We start from the raw sequence: 24,186 nt of genomic DNA on the forward strand, positions 1-24,186 counted from the left end.
GACCAGCTCAATCTTTCTAAATAAAAAATTTCTAAACACAGACCAGAATTTTGGCCATGTTTCAACTCAGACTGTAAGCCAAAATATGAACTTTGAAAGAGATTTTTCTCTACAGTCAATGCGTTAACTCCTGTAACTCTGGAGAACACTGTCCTTAGGAAAATTGCTTAAGGTAGTATGGAGGAACTACTTCCTGGTGCCTTTCAGTTTCTTTCTGGTGGCAGTAAGAGGCACTCAGACGACTACTGGAGAGGAGAGGGGGTACCTACATTTTGGAGTGAGAAGAAACCTGCCCCGCATGTTTCAAAAACTGCATCTTTCCTAGTTAAATAAATCATCTGTGTGTGTGTATGTGTCTGTTTTCTGGCTTTGAGATCAACAGTCAGATATTACATCTTCCTATTAAATTCTCTCAATCAACAGTTGATATCTTTTTTTATCAATGCACCAATTCATGAATCTATTTCTAGTACAGTCCTACTCCATGCATTTTGGGAAACTTCAGGAATACAACCTATTCCTGGTTTTACTCATTATCGTTTTAGGGTTGTCACACTTTGTTTTATAATTCTTGTATCCAAAACGGATAATAAATTACCTTTGCTACACATTTTACCTATGAAGTGAAACTAGCTATAGTAGCAGTTGATAATGTTATTTAAAAATGGTTTTTGTAGTGCAACACAGCGTAAAAAAATAAAATATTAAACATTTGAATTTCAAATACATAATAACAGGAGGTTTTTAAAGACTTGATTCCATCATTAATGTCAAGAAATGTAAAAGAAAAAAATCTCAAATCACAAGTTATTACATTTGTCAACATTCATCAGTGCTGGTGGTTTTGCTGTTACAATTATTCCACTAAAATGTAGAGATTTAATTTACCAAAGTAATTCTGCATTTCTCAAAGGAAAATTGAAGACCTAAAGATTAAGACCAAGAATCTCAATTTTTTTTTAACTGTTAATAAATTTATTCAGAGTATTTAGAAATCTTGCAAATAAATCCAGAAATTTTTTATTAACTGAATAAGAATGTAAAAAAAAATGGCCTCAATGCTTCTGTGAAATGAGCCTCATGGTTCCCTTCAACCCTCCTTTCACCTTTTATGATCTGATTTGAAAAGACATCCACAGAAACAGCCAAATCTTCTTCATTATGAACAGGCTAGACTGGAAGCGGAAGCTATAACTGAAGATTCAATGTTTCCTCTGCTAACTTCTGATGTTAGGGGTAGTCAAACTCCAGACTAGAATACCATTTTTGGATTGCACATGTATAATGAAATATTATAAGCATCTCTGCTCTTCAACGAACAAAAAACTGCATCAGAAATACTAAGTGTAACCATAAAATACAATAAGAAACCAAACTGTTGTTATTATTCAATTCAAGTAAGTTCCTTAGCAATTCAGCCTGAATAAAAATCCACTTGAATGATAACTACCTGGATAGGCTTAGATTAGAAGTCCTAGAATCAAATAAACTATTCTCAAAGCTTCTTTGTCAGATACAGTAAAAGGGTACAAAATAGCTAGAAAGCCTTCCCCCAAATCCCAGAAAATTTTTGGTACTAATATTCCTTCTTCACAGAAAGTTCCTTTAGAGATGCATCTTCCTTTTTCAGAAAGTGAAAATATATGAAAGAGTACATGAAACTTCTATGAGAAATATCATATAGAAGTTTCAAAAGAGTTTTGGGAGAGTCCTTGTAAGTCAAGGAAGGTATCTCTTGTATCTAAAAGAAAAAAGGAAAAAAATAAAAAGAAAGACATGGAAACAGAAAGACAGTGAGAACAACAAAAGAGCAACAGAACTGTTTCTATCCTGCCATGTGCCTGCAGCACAAGAAAGTAAGAGTTCTTCAAAGAAAGACCAAGAAAGTCAAGTCTTCAAAGGCCTCCAGGATATTTGCCATTTTTTATAGCTTGTTGAGGGGGAGCTGATTTCAGTTCTCAAATGCAGATACACTACTCCAATATAAATATTTTAAGGTATTGGTATAGCAAAAGCTCTCATGCTCCCTTCAAATCACAATAATTCACATGATAATTTATCTGGATTTTACTTACAAATTACATTTCAATATCTATTATGAGAACTTAAGTCAAATTCAGCATAAAAGGACATATTATTTATTATCACAACCATTATTACGAGTGACTGTCTCAGCTTTTAAGATGTGAAAAAAAATAAGCACCCATAATTTCCTATACAATAAATTGATGAATAAATTGAAATCACATATATCATATCTGAACATATAAAACAATCCTACCAAATATATTGATTGTGCTTGGTCCAGCATGTTCATGGGCAGATAACTCTCTGATCAGTAGGCTGCTGTGATCATAAAGAACTGACTGCTCACAGCTTGGAGGAGTGAACTCCTTGCTGGATAAAAAACTGGCTGGATGGCCAAGCCCAAAGAATGGTGATAAATGGGTTTATATCCAGTTTGCAGCTAATCACAACTGGTGTTCCCCAGGGCTCAGTATTGGGCCCAGTTCTGTTTAATATCTTTATCAATTGTCTAGATGAGGGGATCCAGTGCACCCTCAGTCAGTCTGCAGATGACACCAAGGTCAGGGGCAGTGTTGATCTGCTGGAGGGTGGGAAAGCGCTGTAGAGGGATCTGGACAGGCAGGATAGATGGGCCAATTGTATGAGGTTCAACAAGGTCAATTCCTGGGTCCTGCTCTTGGGTCACAACAGCCCCATGCAACATTACAGGCTGGCAGAAGAACAGCCACTCTTCTGGAAAGCTGCCCAGCAGAAAAGGACCAGGGGGTGTTGGTTGAGAGCTGGCTGAATATGAGCCAGCAGTGTGCTCAGGTGGCCAAGAAGGCCAATGGCATCAAGGCCTGTATCACAAATAGTGTGGAGAGCAGGGCCAGGGGGCAATGATTGTCCCTCTGTACTCAGCACTGGTGAGGCCACACCTTAAATCCCATCTTCAGTTTTGGGTCTGTCACTACAAGAAAGACACTGAGGTTTTGGAGCGTGTAGATGTGGTGCTTAAGGACATGGTTTAGTGATGGACTTGGCAATGTTAGATTAATGGTTGAACTTGATCTTATAGCTCTTTTCTAACCTAAATTATTTTATGATTATATGATTCTAAAGCCTGCTTTAGTATATTTTTTATGAAACAGTAATCTATATTGTGCAGGTTAAGGATCTTGAGTACATTAAATATGAGTTCACATAATGCATGGATACCAAAACATGCTTAAAAGGCACCAATACCCAAATAAGTTTATGTAATTATTACCATAGATGTATTGCAAAAAGGATGGTTTAACCAATCACAACAAGCATTCTCTTTGGAGAAATTAATAAATCTCGAGAAGAAATTTTTCAGTATGATAAGATTTCAGGATGGTGTCTGGGGCAATTCTGGCACTGAAAATATTTCTCTACACAAGCAATGCTAATGTAGTTGGACAACACCTTAGTACTATGACATATCAACTGACAAGGCAGAACCAAGAGTTCACCTCTGTTAATGAATGGAGACTTTCAGGCTGCTTCAGTGGGCAGGAACTCAATACTGAAGGTTGCTCATATGGCAGGATCTCACAAAAAAATGGTTGAATCAAGAGACAGCTCACTCTGGAGAATTGTTTCTGAATCACATTCCCAGGATGAGTCATAGATCAAATTTTGCAAACTTTACATGGCTACTTGGTGATAGATTTACTTGCTTTGAAGAGCAAGACAATTTTTTTTCAGGCTCTGATAGTTAAAAATGTTCAGATGTCCTCTGAATTTCCTAAACAAACCCTACCTCTGAATTACGTCTTTCATACAGAATTCTGTTTGCAGTTTAAGGTTTCTCTGTGATCTAGTTCAGTTCCTTTTCTCACCTTGCTCAAGATCTAAAGACAGACATAAAGAGAAAAAAAGCTGAAAAGAAAAGAGAAAAGGCAAGCATTCTCACCCTGCCTCCTGGGGGAAAGCAGCAGGAGGAGAGAAAGGTGATAAGGGTAGATAGCAATTAGGTTATGCATTTCTGAGGAAAAAGCCTTGAAATCAGAACCCAGAGTTCAGTAATTTTCTTACAAATGATGCTGTCAGCAGCGTTGCTGCAGGCCCTGAAGAAGCCAGAAACTGAAGGGTACCAGGTGAGAGAAAGGCAACAAAATGGGTTACCAGTTAAGACAAAACCTACACTAGTATAAAAAGAAAACAGACGTTCTGGAAGTGTCAGCAATTTCAATTTGTTATTTTCTCATTGTCACACTTTCAAATGTCTAGGCAACATAACTCACTTTCCAAAGGGTATGTATTTCCAGGTCTTCGTACTTAGCAGGTAATATAGTATAGTCCTGCCTTGTAATGAGACACTCCACTCGCATCAGTTCTAACACTTTAGCAGCCAGAGCAGCTTTCTTCACAACTGAAAAGTAAAAATGCAACAGCAGAAAAAGATTCATTTTCAGCTGGATCAGAAAGCTGAGTTGATTCTTGCCACACACGATGACAGGTAGAGCCAACACAGCTTGATTCTGAAGGCAGGAGAAGAGGTTGGACTACTCACAGTTAGTCTGGCTTAAGCTGATCACAAAACAACACAAGAAAGCTATTGAGAGAAGCAGTTTGCAGTAATTAGTAGTGATTAAACTCCATGTGACTTCAAACAAAAGCAAATGGTGTCATGGGGTGCATTAGGAAGAGCACTGCCAGCAGATCAAGGGAGGTGATCCTGCTCCTTTACTCAGCCCTTGTGAGGCCATATCTGGAGTGCCATATCCAGTTCTAGGCTTCTCAGTACAAGAGAGTCATGGAGCTACTGGAGCAGGTCCAGAGGAGGGCTATGAAGAGGATTAAGGGGCTGGAGCATCTCTCTTACAAGGAAAGGTTGAGGGAGCTGGGCCTGTTCAGACTCAAGAGATGAATGAGAGGGCACTTCATCACTGTGTATACATATCTTAAGGGAGGATGACAAGAGGATGGAACCAGGTTCTCCTCTGCAGTGCCAAGCAATAGGACAAGTGGCAATGGGCAGAAATTTATGCACAGGAAGTTCCACCTGGATATGATGAAGAACTTTACTGTGTGGATGACTGAGCACTGGAACAGATTGCCCAGAGAGGTTGGGGAGTTTCCTTCGTTGGAGATATTCAAGAACTATCTAGACACAATTCTGTGCGACATGCTCTAAGATGACCCTGTTTGAGCAGGGAGGCCGGACCAGATGAACCACTGTGGTCCCTTCTAACCTTACCCATTTTGTGAGTCTGTGATTCTTGTCTTCTGTGGCTTCACTATATATTCTCAAAAAAAAAAAAAGATACACAAAGGGTTTCTGTTAACTACAAAATGATTTTTCAGATATCTAGATTATGACATACCTCTGGATCAGCTACATTTGATATAAATTCTTGTCTTTTGTTGGTAAATAATCCACACAATTTAGAACTTAAATTGTGGTTTGGGAAATATTTGCATATCATGCTTGACTTTCTAAGGACAAATGTAAAGTCAACAATTTATTTTTTTACCCTATCCAGGCTCTGACTTCTTGTATCCTGTATTTCTATCCAAGCGGAAATTCGATCTTGCTATATTTTATCATACCTTACACACTGAGAAAGATTGATTTTATTCAGACAAACTCCATCATGTACCTGTTGTATGGATCATTAATGCATGTGCACTGATTAATACATTTTGTTGTTGGCTGCAATTTTGAAAAATAATACAAATTTCAGCTTTTTATTGGTATGTTTATTTTAGCTCTATATTATATTCACATTTTGAAATACTTATGGAACAAGAAAGTCAGATGTGACCATGGGTTAGCCCACCTGAGAATTCTGTGGGGAGACCAGCATAAAACTTTTTCCCCTTTGAATATCTGGGGTAAGGCAGAAACAAATACTGAGCTGTGGAAAATATTATTGATTAAAAAACAAACCAGAATTTTCCCAATGCCAACATTTCATTGATTTTTAATGTTTCTCTTTGACTTCCTTTAAAAAATAACTAATGGGGACCCAATTCACATGTTAACAGCTTATTTCAATATTTTACTTATTTTGAATAAGTATTTACTTATTTTGAAATACATTTTTTTTTGAGAGAGGACACCAAAAAGCATTTGTACATGTTTTATCCATTTCTAAGAGCTGTAGGCTGAGACAGACGTAAATGATAAATCACTCCTGTGATTTTGGAGTTTAATCAAATGTTATTCAGCAGCTTATTAAGAGTGCTTACTGATGCCTACGGATTTTTTTGATTTTTAGCTTTTTGCAGATCTTAGAAGTAGCTGTATAATAGCTCACCCTTTAGCACAGTAGTTTACACATTTACCCAACTCTGTTTCCCCAATCCATATCAATCCCTCTAAATTCCATTAGCATGTTTAGACTTCCCTCAAGGTAGGCCTTCATTCTGTTTGAGAACATTTGCACCCTGGCTTGAACAACAAGATACCACACAGACAAAGCGACCTTCAAACCCAGAACTTTGGAAGAGCTCCAAGGACTGGACATGCTGCAAGGAAGAGGAAGATGTTGAAGAGGGGGTCCCAGAGCCCCCTGCCTCAATTTCCAAAGGGGTGTGCTGAGGGGAGGATCTCGGGGGTGGATAGATCTGGGATTGATTGGGATAATACCTTAAATTGTGGAACCTTGTGGACACGGCAGACGCGTCATGTGTATTCCTGTGGGCCTCCAGCCTGAGACTAAAGGACCTACTCTCTTTATCTTATCTCCTACACTAATTTGGCCAGGAGTCTCTTTTTCTGTGGTCTCTTAAGGCAACATTACTATCTAGATATATGGCATAATGCAGTATAAATCTTTGTAGAAATGTAAAGCTGACTAGTCATTGTGTTCATCTTCTTCAGTCCCCTGAGAAGAGGGAAGGGTCAAGACAGCATAAGACCATTGTCCTCATACTTGGAGAGTTATTTCGAACGAAGCCCGCTATGTGAATTTGTTCTGCTTTCTGCCTTCAGATTCAAAAGAAAGGCAATTCACCTTAAGGAATTTAATAGTACCAAATGTATCATAATTTCTTCTATTTAGAATTCAAATGCACTGCTCTTCTGCTTATAGTCTGCGTTAAAATATCATATAACCTACCTACCTTTGCCTAACTTCCTTGAACTTTTACAGAAATTAATAGAAATCAGTCAGGCAGAGATGTTTTGAGATTTCTGGACAAAGTCTATATCATTCTTGCAGGCTCTGCTATAGCAGATTAGGTTCTTATAAGTGTATGGAGTGACCTTGCTTTACAGATTTGCAACTATGGCTTCATATTTTGTACATTAAAAGAAGCAGTGGTTAACTGAGTAGTGTTCCTACAAAGTGGGAATAATCATAGCAAATGGGCAATGATGCATTTTAACTGTATGTTTTTCTAGCAGTCATGTCCAAACCATCATGATCAAAAATAAGTAAAAAAAGTTTGCATGGTATTTATATTCTGTTCCCTTTTTAGTTAAAAGTACCACATGTGTTTTCAAGCCTGTATTTGTTACACTGAAAAGCAACTTACCTATAAAGTGAAATAATATTAAATCAAGCTGAACGTGTATCTGCAGTATCTACTACCAGTTATTTTAAAGCATTATCCAGATTAGTACATGGAGTCTTGGACTCAAAAGATTGTTTTCATTAGTCACTGTCAAGTCACTGGATATTTGAAAATCTCACAAGTGGTGCTTCTCTCATCTTTGACTTGCAACAATTCCACCAAATAATTGATACACATCTCTAAACTTCATGATGTTTCATTTGAAGCATTCAGCTAAAGGTTTTCTGTATATATATGTCCATGTGCTTATACATGCATATTTACTTGTTCAACAGAGAAATATTATTTGTCTATTACAGTGTTCAAACCCAGGTTTAAAAAATCCACTGAAGTTATACTGGCTTTATGCATGTCAATGCCAACCTCACTCATGATAAATGAATGACATTCATACCTTTTATTCTTTCTGCTATTCTTTCATTTATGTCAGGGGATCTGTCCCTTGTACTCCAGCTGCAAGCAGTGGGGAAATTCCCCTACAACTCCTTCCTTTATCTTTAAGACACTATTTCTGAGACTTTGCAATGTATAGGTAGAGCCTAATGTTATTTCCTTTAACAATAGGCAAAGAATGTGGAAGAGGAATATAGACTAAATGCTGAACTGTTGCTCCCCAAAATTTCCTCAGAGAGGTGGCAGCAAAATGTCTAGGGTAAAAGGTGAGGGGGTGGGGGGAAAGAACAATGATTAAAAAGGGTCAGCAACATAGATTTTTATAGGGAGAAAGCAGTGCAGGAAGAAATTAAATAAATTGTAGAAAAGTACAGCTAAAGAAAAAAATGGGTCCTGAAAAAGAAAAGAAACTGGCAAATGTAAATGATAAATAGAATAGTCAGTCTATTAGATAGTTCTAAGGTGTGGGAGTCAGCTTTCCTGAACTGGTGCCCTGTCTGCCTTTCACCAGAATTGGTTCCCTATCTGCCTTTCACCTAGTGATTTTGAAAAAGATGCATTCCCTTTTAGTGCTTCAGCTTCCTTATCAGCAAAACAAGGATATAAAATACACATCTCACAGAGAGCTAAGAAGACCTTTAATTTGTGATATAGAAGCAAAGACGATAATCTACTGCTATTAGAGAATGAAAACTTACTTTGTTTTTTACTATTTGGTATGCAAATGTAACCATAACTGAGAAAAGTTCCACTGTGCCTGATACAGTACAAAAACATAGAGAGAAAATAATTCTAACATTGAAAGTTACAGATATTAAAAATTATGGGGAAAACAAAGGTACATGACAACTTCACCAAAAAAAAAATCTTAACATTGTAGACCACATACAAGCACACGCACTGAAGTAGGTTTTTTGCGTGTGAAGATGGAGAACTGTAGTACAAATAGAACCAGCGTAGAATTAACATTGTTTTCCCAGTTTCAGAGATGTCATTTAGCAAGAAAACAAACAGTGGGATTTTGAGAAATATAGACCACTGAAATCAGGGGCAATGAAAAATCTGAGTTTTTTTCATCTGAGAACAGCTAGTGTGAGATCATTGCCTTTCGTGAAAATAATAAATGCTTTTTATTTTATTCCAAACAGGAAGCAAGAGAGGCTGCTGAAATTTGAGGGTGGTCAATAGTGACAAAAGTAGCCAAGAGAAAGGAAGAGAATTTCATAACTAAGAAAAAATCCATAATTTGAGAAAAAAAAAGCATGTATCAGGAGATGAAACTACTAGCCGACAGCAGATATGGCTTAGAATTTACTTTTACATATCTTTCTTTCTAATTCTTGGACAATACTAAGGTTTTCTTTGTTGTTCCCAAAGAAGTAGCCCACCAGACCCACCAGACATGTAATGGACCTGTAAAACTATTTCCTTCCCACACTCAGATCAGATAAGTAGATCTTAAGAGGAGAAAGCACTGAAATATTCCTTTGCTTTCTGCTTCTAAAAAGAGTTGTAATGTATGTTTCTTAGATCATGAGGAGGCAAGAGATGAAGGACCTAATAAACCCCTGAAGACAGCATTCTCCTTTTTCAACAGAGCTATTTCACAGGGATGTTTGGCTCACAAGGGTAACAATATTTTCAACAGATATCCCATGTGCTCTCCAAGCTTTTACCTTCAGGAGGTTTTAATCTAGTGAGCAGTTACCCATTTAGGTTCTCCTTCACAATAGGCTCTTCTTTGTTTTAGTACCACACAGCTTTGGTCATGTTCCAAAGTTTTTTTAAGGAAATAATTCAATGGACTGCTATATAGCTAATTTATGCATAAATTACTGTCAACCTCATGGACATCTACCGAGGCTCACTGTGATTGGAACTAATAACTATTACCAAGACATGATAATTTCATTTAACATTAGGAAACCATCTGGTGCTTTTATTTCTTGTTGTAACACAGTGCCACTGTTTTACTCAATCCACTCATTAAAACAAGACAAAGTAGCCAAGGAAAAACATACACACAGATGATAAATTTAGCCTCTCAATCATCTTTGTGCAGCCCCCACTCCTGGAACTCACTCTCTTAGATTTTTGAAGTAGGAGGGGACAACTAAAATCTAATTTGAGCTGCTGTATGATGAAGGCTATCTATTTCATCTAAATCAAAAGAGTAACACTCTTGGGCTATGCTGTATCTGTCTTCCTCATAATGGCTGCACCTGATGGATGAATCCAACCCACTCCTAGATAAGTTGTATCAGTGCTCAATTACTCCCACTCTTAAAAATATGCACCTTATTCTGGTCTGAATTTGCCTAACTTCAGCTATGAAACATTGGATCTCATTACGCCTTTTTCTGCTAGATTAGAGAGTCATAAGGCACTTACAAACCATGATCAAGTCACTTAACCTTCTCTTCAGCAGATTAAACAGACTGATCTTTAGCCTCTAACTGCAACGCTTATTTCCATACCTACAGTCATTCTTTCACCTTTAATGAACATTTTCCAATTTTAAACATATTTTCAAAGTGTGATCACCAGAACCGGACACAATCATTCAGTAGTACTTTCCTTAATGCCATATAAAAAGGCAGTGTTACTTCCCACTTGATATTCAGTTGTTTATATATCAGAGGATACAATATATACCATTTAAACCCATTTTATTGGATTCTTTTTTGAAGTACTTTTTGTATTATTTAGTATATTCTATGAGTTATTCCATTCTAGCAAATTCCACTTAAAGTCTTATTTTAAAATATTTTCTTACATTTTCTTTTTTTTCATGTAAGGAAATTACATTCCTGAAGCAATTTTCTCATACAAAACAGAAGTATATTTTTAAAACACAGAAATAAAGATGTACTATATTGACCAGAATTATAGTATTCCATTTTCTCATAACTCAACATCATTAGGTAAATATATTAAATATTACTGTAAGGTTTACTGTAATAGACTGTATACACGTTTTCGTTTATCTTCCATGGAACACATATTTAATTAGCTTGTATTCCTTACTCAGGTAGCTCTAGTGAATAGCATTTACATCAAAAAAACTGTAATGTCCACCTGGAAGTTGCTTCAGACACTAAATGAATCAATTCATTTACTTTTCTATTTGAGCATGATTTTCACTTATTGACTAATCTGCAAGAGCAGTTGTAGCTACTTCTAATACCTAAGTTTGGATTAATTTCATTAGTAAGTAATATCAATTTATTTATATACTACTAGATAAGACAGTAAACAACAGAAAAATATTTCAAATCATTTGGTTGCTTGCTGGAACAGAAGTTCTTAACTATTGGTTCATTTTCATGTCACAAAACACTTACTAACCATGATCTGCTCACACACAAAGTCCAGAAAATATGTTTTTTCAATAGAATAAACCTTAATTTGACCTAAAGTTCATCAGCTAAATAAAGAAATCCTGTGTTTTGTTCTAATTTCTCTTTTTCATTCATAGTGAAGGAGAAGAATTCATTACTATAATAAAAGCAATACTAAATTATGTCATCTGACACCATAGCTATGTTGTGTGTAAGTCTAGGTTATTTCAACTGCAAACAAACATCTTCAATGCAGGATGTGCAAATACTATTTCAGCAGTAGTAAGTCCTCTCTAGTTCTTGGATACAATATATATACAATATAATATACACAAAGTATATCTAGATAAATGGAAACAGAATAATAAAGAGAGCAAAAAGGAATAATTGTGCAGAAAAGGGAGTACTATAGTAATATGCAGAGGGCAAAAACATCCAGAGAAAGAGGAAGAGTCTCTGTGCACTTAGAAAACCCACAGATTATGGGTATACAAAACAAGGTAAGAGGAGTGAATAACATAGAAAATTAAGGATGTTCTCATTAAATAAGGAAAACTAAAAATTAGGAAGAGTGTAGAGAGAATTATTTTCTGGCAACCAGAAAGAAAATCACTGCTAATCTAAACTTGCTTTCTTATATTTTAGAGCCCACAATTTGAATCTGAAATAGAATAAAATCGAAGTTTTCTGCCAGACTAAAATTAAGTGAAAGCCCTGTAGTGTTTTTTTGTAATTCACTAAATACCTTGTGTCATTTCTTTCTGTCTTGAGACATAAATCATTTTGACTCTTTTAAAAAAACCTCAGTCTTTAAACTTTCAGTGATGTTACTTTTAATGGCTTCACATATTTCCTGATATGAAGAGACCTCTAATTGATTAGTTACTTCTATCAGCTTCATTAGCTCCTTTTCCAACAAGTATTCTGAGGAAAATACTCAGAACTTTTCCATTTTATGTTTTAAGTTAAGTAGCCTGTAGCATTCTGAGATACTGGAGTTGAACTGATTTTTGTTTCCAAGCAGAAGGTGAAAAGCCTAAAATATTATTGGTTTTTTTAAATTAAAACTATGTGTACACTTTGGCTCTGAGGTCATAAGATTAAATAGTGACTATTTAGCCTTGACATCTAAACAAACTTTGTACTCAGTGAATTTGATGACAGAAAACGAGCACACAGTCTGCAATTTCTGCACCAGTTTACAAGTTACCCCGGTCCTCAGTTTACCTAATTTCAAATGCCAGTCTAACGGTCAATATAGAGTCAGAACTTTAGATGATAGCATAATAACTCTTAAAACCAGAGTTAGAGAACAAACCATCTTCTCTCACTTCATACATACCTCTCACTAATTTAAGTCCACTTATGTGCTTGATGAAGCTAGAAAAGAAAGATTTCTCTCTAATTCAATAGCGTATTTCATTATACTTCAAATTGAATTGTCTTAGTAACAGGTTAAAAGGAACAGAAAAACTGGAATAATCTGAGCTTTTTATATGGAACCCAAATTTCATTCAAAAGTTTCTCAAAATTGCAATGTCCAAAAGGTTTTTCTCAGTCCAGCCGCTAATATCCTTCATGTTGCTTGAGAAAAGACTACAACTAGGTATAATGCTGCTGAACTAAAACTACAAGTTTTAATCCATCAAAACTTATCTTGTACACAGTTATAGGAGACCTGAGCAAAGTGTTCAGCTTTATTCATGTACTTCACTGCTATAAATTCAATTCTTTTAAAAAAAAATCAACAAAGAAACTGCCTTTTGTTTTCTATGAGAGATTTTGCGTTTGATTCCTTTGCTGTCTTGCTAATCCTCAAAAAGAATAGTTTTTCAGTTGCTTTTGACAGCAGTAGGAATCAAACCTGTTGCCCATCAGCAAGGTGCAAAATCTTTACCCCACAATCAGGATATAACATCTTCTCGAACAGAATATAAAGCTTACCTTGAAGAAAGTCATGGTTGCTCCATCTTCAACTGCCCCATACTCAATCTTTGTCTGCTTGGCCAGATCATCAGCAGAATCAATAGGGGATTCCATACGTTCCACTGTCAGAAAGGCGGCTAGGTTAGCAGTGTACGAGGAAATGATGATAAGTGTGAAAAACCACCAAATGCCTCCCACTATCCTGGTGGAGAGGGCTTTAGGCATGAGCTCAGAACCTAACGGAAACCAGGGGAGAAAGGTGAAACTGATGCACAGAAAACAATTAATAAGTATTCAACACTTTTTGCCACAGTGGGGAGATGGAATCACTGTGCAAAAAAATCTTTCAGCTACAGGTTTACATGTACTGCTTGTGCAAACACACACGTCTGAAATAAAAAATAACTGGTTAAACTTATAAACACATCTTTTTGGAGCTATATGGGAATCAAAAGATAGTAATGGGAGATTCAGTGATCAGTGCTGTTTTAAAATTTATAAACATATATAGATATATATACATATCTCATTGTGGAAAAAAAAGCAGTTCCTTGTTTTCCAGAAAAAATCCTGGGTGGACTGAACCTCTAATACTAATATTGAAGCCCTAATACAGTTCTTTATCTTGACAGCACTAAAAAAAAATTATTTAAGTATTTTGTGTAAAACTCACTTGCAGAAACAAAAATAAGCTGTTGAATAAGGGACCAGATATGAAATAAAATATTTCATATCTGAAATAAAAAATCTGAAATGTATTATAGATATGTTTTGTCTTCTGCATTGCTGTAAAGGATTGTTTATTAACTGTTAAAATAAAAATATAGACATCTCCCATCTCTATGGTTAGCCCCATAATTTCATAAAAATATGGGTGGCTATGCCACACTCTTCAATTGAATAGACTAGCAATAAAAACATTAGACTGCTATGCATAAACTAAATAAAGATAGATTATAATGCATTGCTGGAGTTGCCTGCTCATGGTACTAAAGAACGGAGGGGGAGACAAACACTGTATATTAATGTGCATAATTTTAATGCTAATTTAGAGTCTAATGAGACAAATTGAAGTACATAAGCAATTCTTGTGCCAAATTACTAAAAATAGGAAAAAATGAAATTCAATCTAATATACAATCACAAATATTTATTATAAATGAGAATGGATGGATTTTTTCCAAAATGTTATAACTGAATGGAATGAAATTTCTAATGATATCAAATAAACAATTTCCAGCTTCATTCTATAAACTTCATCTAAGATCTTTTTGTATCTGGAAACTTGTTCCAGTTTTACCATATCTGCTATATCCCTTTTGGTTAATTGGTTACTACTCTTGCTCTTTAATCTCCTGGGTAAAATGGAATGAAGGCAAGATGGACTATTTTATTCCTGTTAAATTTTAGTGTTTAAATTGAATTAGTTAAGGAACTGGTCCAGCAAGGTAACACATCTTCAAATAGTTTAAAGATTATGTCAAACTTCCAAAGTCAATGTAAAAAAAAAAAACAGAAGGATTGGGGGAGGGAGGGAAGAAAGGAGGGAGGGAGAGAGGAAGAAAATCAAAGAAAAGTAAAAAAGAAGTGGTATCATAACTGGACTACTGTATTCAAAAACAGCCCATCTTACCCTGCAGTTCATCTTACCCTTGCTGTTTCAAACAAAAAAAGGCTGACAGACTTGGACATGACAGCCAACTCCAGCGCCAGATTCTGCCTAGAATTCTGCAAGGAAAAAAGTAGAAAAGTACCTTTCTGATGTAGTTGCTCCTAGGCCCTGTTAGTCAGACACTTAGACACCATAACACTAAGAGATTTCCCAGTAAGATCACCATCATGAACTCTTTTCAATTGCTCTTGTTTCATTTAAAAACCAACACCAGTAAAATCAGATAGGACTGGGAAGAAAAGAAGAGTGGAAACATTCGCCGCAGTTGCCCCAGTTACCACAAGTTCGTACCTTACCAAGGAATGAAACAGAGTGCCACCTGGGCCCATGAAACAGAGCCTGGTCAGGGGCTGACTGTCATGTACCCAAGGTAACGTCATGTCCAGCACTACATCCCACAGTTTCCTGGGAGTGAGGGGTGCCAGCAAGACATGTATGAGTTCCCTCTATCATGTACCCTCCATCACTAAGCAAATGTTTTGTAAAGAAGCAGCACTTAATAAGTTAATGTGAATATTGCCCAAGCACTTTTATACTGTTTCTAATGGAAAATTATTGTGGTTAGGTGAGAACTTTCATGCTTGTCTAAAAGCGTACTTTTAGATGACTTCAGGGTTTTGGGAATTTTTTTTTTTCAAGCAGTCATCAAAATCAAGACTGACAATTCATCCTTAGAATGGTGCCTTCAAAGTTTATTAAAGGATGAACTGAGAAAGAGCAAAACAGTATAAGGTAAGGACAGAGACTGGTTTTCCTTCATGGAAAACTATTGTCCTCCAAAGACATCTTTTAAAATGAAGGTTACAGGTTTTGTTCTTATTTTGATTGTCAACAAATGTTCAGATGCTAGGGACTAAAATACCTTTTTCTTGCTAAATGATGATGCAAAACCTAATTGTTTTATCTTCTCCAGAAAGATGAAGAAGCATACACTCACATAAGGAATAAAACTCAGCACTGATAGTGATTCTGGCAATCCTGAGAACGGTGAATGGAATCCAAAATACCTACTTTCATTCAGTATTCCTTTTTTTGATAGCTTCTTTGAAAGCAATTATTATCTTACAAACACGTATTTGGGAGTGATGCTTCAACTATATAATTTCTTGAAAGGTATATTGACAACCTAGTTGATACTAAATACTTAGCCAACTACAGCTGTATTTTTATTTCTGATCTGGAATCTTGATTTCTTTTTATCCATTAATTCATGTTTTTCTGAGCATAGCACACTTTTTGCTGAGGTCTTAGAGACTTTTAAAACCTAACAACCTGATACATGAAAGAATATTTACTGCACTTACAGAAAAGCCCCATGAATTCATTTGAAGAGTTAAAAACGGTATTTATTTATAGTTGGTGTGCTTATAATGGGAAGTTTTAAAAATGACTGTGCAGGTATATCCATTAAAACAACTATACCAATATGCACTCGCTCCCACCAACCTTTTATATGAATTTTTCAAGATATGCAGTGGTTATTTTTTCCAGAAAGTCATTCCTTTTAGTGGTTCTTCAACCGGACTAACAATCTATACTGTACTGCCCAATGAAATGTCAGAGCAAAAAGTTGAATCTGTGCTATTCAAATGTGCCTGAAATTATGTGACTGCGTCCAAATCCTTATGGAAAAGGGTAATAAAATGGTGATATATTTTTATGGATCTATATATTTAGTATACTTTCAAAATAAAAGGAATATGATAAGGAAAATTACAGATTTTGAAGAATATGGCTTGACTTAAGGATTTTACTAGGACAGTGCCAGTTAAAACTGATTGTTGGTTTTACTCTGAGCAATATGACTACAGAGCTACCAATTTTATTGTCAGTAATGACATCAGTTTCTCAGTGCATGCATTGTATAATATAGACTGTTTATTTAAATCTTTAACAATGGTTATTCTGATTTTAAAAACGTAAATTGTGGTGAAAAGAATTAAATCTCTTATATTTATCATTTTATTTTACAAGTACTAGCTACTAGATGAAATGTGTCTGTTATTGAAAGGTTTCTAGACCAAAATTAAACAAATGAGAGATTTTTACATTATACTCTTGCCTGACAAAGATGTACTCTTTTTTAGATTGTTTAAATGAAGGTTTGTTAGGTAATGGACAGATTAGCTCATTTTCTTATGCAGTAAGTCTTTGCTGTTTAGGAAATAAACTAAGACTTATGCTCTACTTTTAAGTTTTAAAATTTATATCTGTCTTCAGACTAATTCTTAAGATGGTGTTTGGAAATGCCTGGATATATCAGTATAAAAAAGCTGATTTGTGGCTACATGCACAGAGGCACCCATGCAAATGACTTGCGCCAGAGAGCTGTTACCCCCAGCAAAAAGTGGGACATGGCGCCCAAGAGAAAGAGCAGACTGAGTCGTATACCTTGCTGCATGAGAGCTCCAACTCCAAACCAGAAACTATTTAGCAAGGTAAAATTGTTTTCCACCACGTCTGAATCAGGGTTGCAAGGATGTGGATTATACCACTCATAGGGACTAAACCTGTGGTAATTGACAGAAAAAAAAGAACAGATTTAAAATGCAGCCAGCACAAAGTCTATCCGGCAAATCTGCTGCAAGAGAAAAACAAGAAAGGTTATAAAGAAAATAGCGATTGAAAGTTTTTACAGTATGACTGCATTATGCTCAACAGCAATATTAAAAGATAAAACAACATTAAATATTCACATTCTTAACTATTGTTAATATTAATGAAGTTTTATACAGATTGGCTCTGAAAGGTTCCAAGTCCCACCTGTAAACATCAAAGCACTTATTCTTCTATTAATATCAATAGAATTACAGACATTTGGTACCATTTAGGATTAGGTTCGTATAAACACTGTGTCAGTATTTTGCATTTTGAAAGAAACTATAATATGTATTAAATCACAGTAATTAACTAGAAAAAAATACATTAGGCAAAGGGTTTTACTCAGCAAAATTGCAAATAATGAATATAGGAGAAAACAAATAGTTAGCAGTAAAAGCGATACTGTTAATCACCAAATAAGGGTATTAAACTCTATAATTCACAGAAAATTAAAACAGCAAATTAAAGGGATTGCATCCTGTCCTGTGAGGTGCACAGTAGCATCCCTGGAAAGGCTTTCCAAAAGAAGCTGGGGACATGCACAAGCACCTTGCAGGGCCAGGCTCTGAGAAAAGAAAAGAAAAAAAAAAAAGGAAAAGACAGTGAAATTAATTATCTCAAAAAATAGATACAACAAAGATAGTAGAAAGATGTACAAGTCTGGTAATAGATTACAAGCAGATTATGTACAATCAATTTGTTTTAACTCATGGCTTTGCAATTGCTGCGCATTATGATGGGTTCATATCTAAACGTTACTTTATCAATTTTAGCTAAAACAAGCAAACATGTCTAGATAAATTATTCTTTGTTACCATTTCTTTCAGAAAAGAAGAGACTTTCAGTTCTCTCTTCCTCATTATACCTTTGTAGAGCTTTAAATTTTAATTCCACTGTGCAGAATTCTAATCATTTAAGAGATTTAATCATCATGCCTGAACTTGGAAACACACTGTTGATAGGGAATTTTATTTTATGCTTAAATTATGTCTTTAAATCTTTGATAATGAATACAAGTTAATGTACGTGCATAATATATTTGTCAAGAAGAAAAAGAAAATCGCTACAATACAGTAGAATGGAACCAGCACAAGAAAGCACCACAATAATTAATAATATTGCAGAGTTTAATTATTAAATCAGTATTAATATGTTTTCATAATTTCTCAAATCATTAAAGCCACTCTGTTAAAAACCATGGGATAGGCAGCTTTTACAAAAGAACTTCTTTTCTTATGTATCTTATAATCAAAGCTATCTGAATAATGCATCTGTCACTTTGAAAAATGCAATTTTCTATGCAATAATATTTCAAACACATTATAATACAGAAAATCAAATGTTTCACATTTATGCTCTTCATGTAATGTTAAAACACCTCTCGTCTTAGAAGTGTGTACTTGACAAAGAACTGTTTCATTTGGATTTCCAAAATAATACTGATATGCTGTTCAAAAATATAGATTGGATTCTAATTAAACATTGTGACCTGAATTCTTCTATTACTTTGTAGTAAAACTACATCAGAAGTTTTCCATCTCATTAAAAAGCTAAGTATCTTTCATGTCATGTTGTTGTCAATCTGACAAAATCTGGAAACCAAGCACTCCATGAAGCTGAAGCAGGTTTTATATTCTTTTGCTGAGATATATTTGAAGATTAAATTGGAAAATATGTTTTTCTTGGGAGGACAATGTTTGCTAGATAAAGCCAATATATTTTAGAGATTTAAAATAAATATCAATATCCAAATGTTACTTTATGTGATTACTGAACAATATAAAATGTAACTTGATAGTTTTACCTTTTTGTTCTGATATCTTGTCTTGTTGGATTATTTTTATATTATTATGAAGTGCAAAAAAATTGTCCATAGTTTCAAAGAAAGTCAAAACCAACCTGACACACAAGTTGGCTTTAGGAAAAAGAAACAATGCAATCTGAATCCTAGACTCAGTCTAGGGTCAAGTCATGTCCCCTAGTTTTAGAATTCCCTATTTTTTAATCTTCAGTCCACAACATCGAATATAAAATGTCGGGGGTGGGGTTTTATGCATCCAGAGGAGTTTTTAAAATGGCATTAAAAAAAAAAAGAAAAAGAAAAGAAAAGAAAGTAAGGAAAAATAATACTGAACTATGGATAAATATTTTTTCACCTTATTTTAGTGTGTGATGTTACATTATCTAGTGTAAGAATCTTAAAGTACAGATCCTTTAATCAACATTTTGTATGTACTACATATGCATATAATTTTATGCTGTTAAGCCTATTGCAATAAATATTTGTAAATTACAGATTATAGAATAAATTTAAGTTCACTCATCAGGTCTTATAATCCAACACCCTGCTCAAGGCAAAGTCAACCACTAATTCAGAACAGGGGGCTGTCCAGTCAGGTCTCAGAAACGTCAAAAGACAAAAATTCCACAACTTCTTTGGCAACATGTTCTTCCCACATTTAGTTATCATAATAATGATGTTACTTATTTTTTTTTATTTGGGTCATGCTGGAACCTCCCTTGTTTCAAAGTATAAAGAACAGTGCAGCTTTGGAAGAGCCCAAATGTCCTTTGTGATCAGCTTCTCTTATTAGAAAGTGCCCAGTGGGAAAACTCATTCTTGCCTGATGCTAGAAAAGCCCAGCTCCCCCAGCCTCCTTTCACTAGTCTTGTGATCCAGTCCAATGTTGGTGATGCTTGCTTGAGTTTATTCAAGTATTGAGGGCTCCAGAACTGTTCACAGTATTCAAATGTGGTATAATAAATGCTATTATGGGAATAATCACTTTCCTTGATTAATGGACTACACTCCCACAAATTTAAATGCAGTACTCTAGTTCAGTCAAGAAGACAAGCATAAAGAGAACAGAGAACTTCAGTGAACTAAACCAATTTTGGAGATTGATTTCTCTAACTGCTGATAACAGGTACTCTTCTCATTTACCCAGTTCTATCAGTGTTTATTCCAACATTTCAGATACAGTCTCTTAATGCCTAAAATCTTCAGGAGTTTGAAACACTTCAAAAAATAGACTTAAAATGAGCTTTACAACCTGATTTCCAGTTTTTCTCTTTGTTGCTACCCACTGAAAAGTTACAATTACTCTCCTAAAATTATTGGCTTATAAAAATAACATTTAAGAGTCAGCAAACTTAGCAGTCCACAGGACAGGGAAGATTTGAGTTAAATTTAATTCCACTTTAGGAACATTCCATGATATTAGCAATTAAAATTAGTATGCCCAATGAGCAGACAGACCTACTTCAGAATTGCAAATTACTTCAGAAGACTATAATTTATTACACTCGGTATTCCTACAGTGTTTGAAATAATGGTGTAGAATCCCATAAGATAAGGGAGCTAATGCGTATGTCTCAAACACCTATAGCCAAATAGCCATGGAGCCAACCAAGGATTGCTGGTAACAAGGGCATATAGCTGCAGAAGGGGGCCATATGAAGGTAGGCCAGCACTTTTCTGGAACAAATGTCCTTGTTCTGGTTCCTGGAAATAAGCACAACTCAGTACAGTGCAAACACAGGGATGAGGTTGAAAAGCAGGAATGTGGACCAAAGGCTGGCCCAGTAGGGGGAGATCAAGACCACCAAAGACCCCAGAAGCCCTCCGACCTATTTGCAGGAAGGTCTAGAAGAACAAACTGCACATGATAACTAATTTGCATAAAAAAACAAGAACCTTATCTCCGTGGTGGGGAAACTTATCTATAAAAAGGTACCCCCACCAAGCCCAGGTGGCATTCCCAGGACTCTGGACACCCTATCAGCTGGATCAATGCTGGAGCCAGGACTGGTGATCTTTCTCTCTTTCTTTCTTTCCTCCTTCTGTCATTTTTTTCTTTCTTCCTTTCTTTCTGTCTTTCTCTTCTCTCTCTCTCTCTCCTGTTATTCAAAATACACTGCTGTGTGTTTAGGCTAACAGATAAGGGACTAACTTATAACAATGTCCATGCCACATGTCTAATTTACTAATAACACTTTGAAAGTTATTGTGGACCCTCTGACTTTTGTTGTTCCTTTTCAACCGTGAGTATCTGTGCACCTGCATGTTCCCTTCCCATTCAGTGTGGGATGCCAGAAAGGGTACCTTGGTCTTGCAGGCCTTGTAAGTAAAATTCATAATGAATATTTAAAAAAAAAAATATTTTTTTTTTAAAAAAACCTGCTCAGATAATTCTCCAATCCGATACTGGATTTTTCATTGCAGTCTCCGAGTGTACGGGAAGACTAGAAAGAAACATAAACAGTGTTTCATGAAAGGCAATACCATATTATATTTGACATAGCTACAGGTTGTGGAACCTCTCAGTTGTCTTTGTGCTGCTATGCACATAAAAGAGACCAGCTTTAGCCAAAATGCTTTTCTATATCCTACGGAAGATGGTATGCAGGGCTAGAAAGCGCAAAATATCTCATCATTTTAGTCTTTCATTTCAATACATAAGCATATTTCATTTCAATACAATTCATTTCATAAGCAATTCAGTTCAATACAAAGTCCTGCTAGTCCTCTAAGGCAAGATCATTACCAGTATTAACAAAGAGGTCCTTTCTCAGGTATAAACTTTCCACTCTCTACACTGAGAATGCCTGCTTTTAGACTCAATAGCAGTCTTTTCAGACTCCTTGAGCCTGTTTGACTTCAGAACATGGTAAAATATAACTGTACTCTGTTGCTAGCACCTCTGCTTCTCTTTTTATTTAAGACCTTGTTTTTGCACACTCCTGGCATAGGAAGTCTTGTGATGATGATACAAGATTCTGTTCCTTAATTCTTGACCTTCAGGCACCCACTCCTTTCCAGTGTCCATAGTTTGAGACAAACTCAGGAAAAGATATAACTAATTCTGGATAAACTAGAATACTTACTACAGTTTAGGTACATAAAAACACAGTCTTACAGAGAGTCACAGGGTTCTGTCTAGATGACCTTAGATGTCACTGTAGATACAGCGTTTTGGCTCACCAACTACACTCAGCACAATACATTCTGTCACACACTGACTGCTGTTTTCAGTTGCTCTCATAAAAGCTGTGGTCTAATATGCTATATACACATGAATTCAAAGCTGCTGAAAATATGTTAATACCCTCCACCAATTTAAATTCAAAAACCTATTAGTTTCTCTCTGATGATAGTATGAAGATAGTATTTTGTTTTGACAAAAAAATGATAAATATGCTTATTGTGGACAATAATATCTGGAGGTAAAGAAATTTTTAATTTAAGCTGTATTTTATGGATAGCACTGCAACCTTTTAAGAAGAGAAGAAAACCCCAAACCTACAATTTAGAGAAAAGATAAAATGGACTACTGAAGTGATATTTGTAATTGGGTTTTCATTATACCAACACATGGCTGTCTGGGAATATAACACAGGAGAGAATTTACACCAGTTGGGAATATGCAGTTAGTCCTTGTGGGATAAAGACAGATTGGACCTGTTACTAATATATACAGACCATTTGAGTACTGTCATTAAATCATATTCAGCATGCTACCCGTTAAATTCTTATAGAGAACTTTTCTGAAAGGGTCTAAACCAGTCTTCTTTAGGATGGGAAGAGATGCAGGAGTTTCTTTCTTTTTTTTTCTTTTTTCTTTTTTTTTTCTCCTCAGGGAAAAGCAAAACACAAATTAATACTGAATATTTAACTAAAAATCCATTATAGTTATCAGCTACCATTATAGTGTCTGTCATTCAATTCTTATTTAAAAATCCATACTGAAAAATTTTTTCATCTTTATCTAAGACATGATACTGTCTTCCATTTTGTCACAAATAGGAACCACATAACAACTATGGAAAGGCTAAGAAAAATCTATGTTCTACAAGATAGTTTGAAAATATAAGACAAAAATCAAATGCAATAAACTGAATTCTTGGTCTGATGCAGTCAGATAGAATACTACCCTATATTTGCGGAATTACAAGTAATTTCATGCAAGGAAGTAAAGGGAATATGATTGCAAAGTAGTATCATGCAAGTATGACTTAAAGAACTTAAAGACTTAAATAATGAGATTATTTACTGGTAGCTGTGTTTCATTTATTTAAATTACATTCTTTTCAATGATATTACAAACACAATGTTGCTACTGTATTTTTTTAAATGAATATGTAAATCCATTAGGAGAAAATGGTATTATAAAAATATTATCTAGAGCATGACGTATAGACCAACACATCTCACATAGCTCAGCAATATATGTCACTGACACAGCACATAAAGTGTGCATACTATAACAGCACTATTTCAAACCTGTAAAATTAACCTAGATACTTTTCATTCATTTCCTCACTTTTCTTTGGATAAGGACTATGAAGAAATTTAAAGGAAAGATGATTACCCACTTATATGCACACAGACATCTCTTGCACAATCAGACCAAGAAGTAGGCAGAAAATGGGTTTCACTGCAAAACCCTTAGCCAAAGATTTCACAAGCTGTAAGGCTTAATCTAATGAGTACAATTTGATAAATCAAAAGAATCTTATTCCATCTTCTGATGAGCACAATTTGATAAATTAAAAGAATCTTACTCCATCCTCTTCATGAACTTCTGAGCATACTGATCCAGTACTGGGTATTGCTGAACATAACAATCAAGGCATTTATATGAGATATTCTTAGCTCTAGCAAATTACACATTCTCCCAATCACTAGAGCAAAGA

The 24,186-nt window shown here is 35.3% G+C and overlaps 1 protein-coding gene across 1 annotated transcript in view; it reads right to left on the reverse strand.

Moving 5' to 3' along the window:
• Positions 1 to 24,186, reverse strand: part of LOC113974765 (glutamate receptor ionotropic, kainate 2) — a gene marked incomplete at its 3' end in the record, with an annotated part of 340,470 nt that overhangs the window by 39,648 nt on the left and 276,636 nt on the right. The window contains exons 12-13 of the mRNA XM_027698214.1: positions 17,281 to 17,399; positions 13,236 to 13,453 (exon numbers count right to left, since the gene is read on the reverse strand). Coding sequence (XP_027554015.1) covers positions 13,236 to 13,453; positions 17,281 to 17,399 — 337 coding nt within the window. The remainder of the gene's footprint in view (positions 1 to 13,235; positions 13,454 to 17,280; positions 17,400 to 24,186) is intronic.

This window comes from Neopelma chrysocephalum, unplaced genomic scaffold (assembly GCF_003984885.1).
Source record: "Neopelma chrysocephalum unplaced genomic scaffold, ASM398488v2 Primary Assembly neopelma1_23b, whole genome shotgun sequence".
Lineage (NCBI taxonomy): Eukaryota > Metazoa > Chordata > Aves > Passeriformes > Pipridae > Neopelma > Neopelma chrysocephalum.